Source organism: Cynoglossus semilaevis, chromosome 17 (genome assembly GCF_000523025.1).
Source record: "Cynoglossus semilaevis isolate Cse_v1.0 chromosome 17, Cse_v1.0, whole genome shotgun sequence".
Lineage (NCBI taxonomy): Eukaryota > Metazoa > Chordata > Actinopteri > Pleuronectiformes > Cynoglossidae > Cynoglossus > Cynoglossus semilaevis.
This window is the reverse complement of record NC_024323.1, coordinates 13,543,387-13,546,409: the sequence shown is the minus strand read 5'-3', so window position 1 is coordinate 13,546,409 and position 3,023 is coordinate 13,543,387. Positions and strand designations below refer to the sequence as shown.

The 3,023-nt window shown below is 46.9% G+C and overlaps 1 protein-coding gene across 6 annotated transcripts in view; it reads left to right on the top strand.

Moving 5' to 3' along the window:
- Nucleotides 1–1,492: 1,492 nt before the first annotated feature.
- LOC103393431 (RNA binding protein fox-1 homolog 1) overlaps nt 1,493–3,023 on the top strand; it is a 363,631-nt gene continuing 362,100 nt past the window's right edge. For all 6 annotated transcript variants that reach the window (XR_001761376.2, XM_017040400.1, XM_017040401.1 and 3 more), the window contains exon 1: nt 1,493–1,738. Coding sequence is in view for 5 of the 6 variants with exons in the window: in XM_017040400.1 (XP_016895889.1) it covers nt 1,643–1,738 (96 nt within the window). In the remaining variant the exon portion in view is untranslated. The remainder of the gene's footprint in view (nt 1,739–3,023) is intronic.

Sequence of the window (3,023 nt, the reverse complement as noted above, 5' to 3'; positions counted from 1 at the left end):
AACCCCCCCCCAAAATAAAAAAAAAAAAAAAAAAAAAAACCTCAAAAAGTCAAAACTATATATAAAACATACTTTTCTTGTCAGGTTGATGACATCACTGTGCCTTGTCCTGGTCCGGGACCCGGCGTTTGAGCAACCTCTGACACCAGTCCTGTTCCCTTACATCAGTACGACCTACAGTACTACACATGCAGTACAGATGTGTACTTTTTAGACTCTTACCGCTGCAGTACTACTATAGTTTTTTTTTTTTTACTTTAGCAGCAGTACTAACTACTACTAGTAGTACTACTACTAGTAGTAGTACTACTACTTGTAGTAGTACTACTACTTCTTGGCCCTCATCGCTTGAACAAACTCCTGTTTCTCGTCACTGATGTGTCTCTAAACTTTTGTGCAGTTTTTTTTTTGTTTTTGTAAATTTTCCTAATGATCTTTTCTGCTTCACCGTCTCTGCTGTGGACGAGAGACGGTCCCAGAGCTGTGGGACAACTGCAGGTGTGTGTGTGTGTGTGTGTGTGTGAGTGAGGTGAACAGTCGGCTTTAACACAGAGAAGATAATGAGGTAATATTTAGGAGCAGCTGCAGCAGGAGGAGGACACACGGGGGACATTTGGTCTCTGTGTGTGTGTGTGTGTGAGAGAGAGAGAGATGGTGTGTGTGTGTGTGTGTGTAGCCATTAGTTCTTCCACTACTTCAGCACTAATCTCAAAAAAAAATCCCCGTCAGAGTGAGAATTCAGATCCGGTCATGTGACGTCCGTACATGTACGGTACAGTACAGTACAGTACAGTACAGTACAGTACAGTACAGTGCAGTACAGTACAGTACAGTACAGTACTGGTGTATGAGGTACACGTGTTAATGCAAACACTGACAATAACAAGAAAGAGAAAGAAGTGACGACAGACCTCTCTCTCTCTCTCCCTACGTCTCTCTCTCTCTCTCTCTCTCTCCCTACGTCTCTCTCTCTCTCTCTCTCCCTACGTCTCTCTCTCTCTCTCTCTCCCTACGTCTCTCTCTCTCTCTCTCTCCCATTCACTGTCTTCTCCCCTCTGCCTCTCCTCTATCCGTCTCCCCCATCTCTCTCCTCTCTCTCTTTTCTTTTTCCTGCCCCCCCTCTCTCTCTCTTATTCTCTCTCTCTTTTTTTGGCCCACCTCCTCCCTCTCCCCCTCCCGTTATCCTCCCTTCTCTTTCTTCATCTCATCCCATTCTCTCTTTCTCTCCCCCTCCCTCCCTCCCTCTCTCTCCCTCTCTCTCTCTCCCATTCAATGTCTTCTCCCCTCTGCCTCTCCTCTATCCCTCTCCCCCATCTCTCTCCTCTCTCTCTTTTCTTTTTCCTGCCCCCCCTCTCTCTCTCTTTTTTTTGGCCCACCTCCCCCCTCCCTCTCCCCCTCCCGTTATCCTCCCTTCGCTTTCTTCATCTCATCCCATTCTCTCTTTCTCTCCCCCCTCTCTCTCTCTTCCACCCCCTCCCTTCCCTCCCTCTCTCTCTCTCTCTCTCTCTCTCCCTCTCTCTCTCTCCCCTCCCACTCTCTCCTCCCTCGCTCACCACGGTGGAGTCCAGTGTGTTCTGTGATAAAGGAATTTTCTCCCCCCGCCTCCCCCGTCAGTGTGTGCTGTCAGCAGCGGAGCGGGAACATGCAGCATCCTGGAGGAACGTGCGTCGCGCTGCCGAACGTGGACGCCTGTCCGCAGCTGTCCTGCGCTGCCCTCACCTTCATGTATCTACAGCAGGTCAGCCTGTTTACTGTTGGTGATGCTTTGTGCATACTGTGAGTGTGAGTGTGAGTGTGAGTGTGTGTGTGCGCACGTGCGCGCCTGTGTGTGTGTGCGCGCGCCGGCCGTAATGCGTACAAGCGCCGTTTTGTGGCTGTTGTAGAAGTGTTTGTCCTCTGGACATTTGATCCTGGGTCTGTGCTGCTGATGCTGCTGCTGCTGCTGCTGCTGCTGCAGGAGTCTCCTCCTACACCCGCACTGAATTGCTGAGGGGTTTCCTGGCCATAGATCAGGAGGACATCCCTGCCCCGAAATGCAATTATTTCTGAGCCTGGACGCGTTTTTTTTTTCTTTTCTTTTTTTTTCTTCACTCCCTTAAAACGATGAGTCCTGAGGACCAGGATCAGCAGCTGCTCTTCAGCTCCTTCTGCATTTAGGACCTGACTTCGTTTGTTGTAAGAATTGCGCAGAAAAACCCCCCCAGCGTGGATCACATCAGTGTTGATGGTCAACTTTGTCCCAACCGTTTCTGATGAAAAGAAATCGAAACAGAAAAGAATCTTAAGGCACTATTGATTTATAATGTGTATATGATATCATGATGATGGTTGTAATTATTACAATATAATAATCATTATTATTATTGCCATCTCAGCAGTCTGGCTGTTCAGGTTATTGATTTCTATAATTAAATATGATCTTTTTTTTAAAATGTTTGTCTCTTTGTCTCCTGTGAACATTTTTAGACATAAAGGATTTTTCATCTCACTCCATGAACACAACAACTGTCCTAGACGTGTGTGTGTTTGTGTGTGTGTGTTTAGTCTGTTTGTTAATGAACTTATTTTGCTCTGTATCAGGGTTTAGAAACTACCGCGAGCTCAGGGGAAAAAAGGCCTTTGACGTTTGAATGACGCTGGGTTTTTTTTTTCTTTCTTTCTTTTTAATCATCAGTGAGTTCTCTGTGAAACTCAAACTCAAACAGCTGAACGTTGGTTCAGTGTAGACCTCTCCCTCCGTACAGTCTGACCAGAATCATCAACACACGTGTGTGTTTACCAACAGGACAGTTGGTAACGAACAAACCAACGATAAGATGTGGAATTATGACAGAAATACGAGACTGAACAGAGACGACGAGGACGGAGGACGGAGGACGGAGGACGGAGGACGTTATCGGTCTAAAGAGGCCGAGAGAACGTCGGTCTGTTCGTCCGTCCGTCCGTTATGGTTGAGGTTCAAGCGACATCTGGTTCTGATGCTAACACTGACTAGTTGGTTAATGTTGAAGCTAAATTAGTAG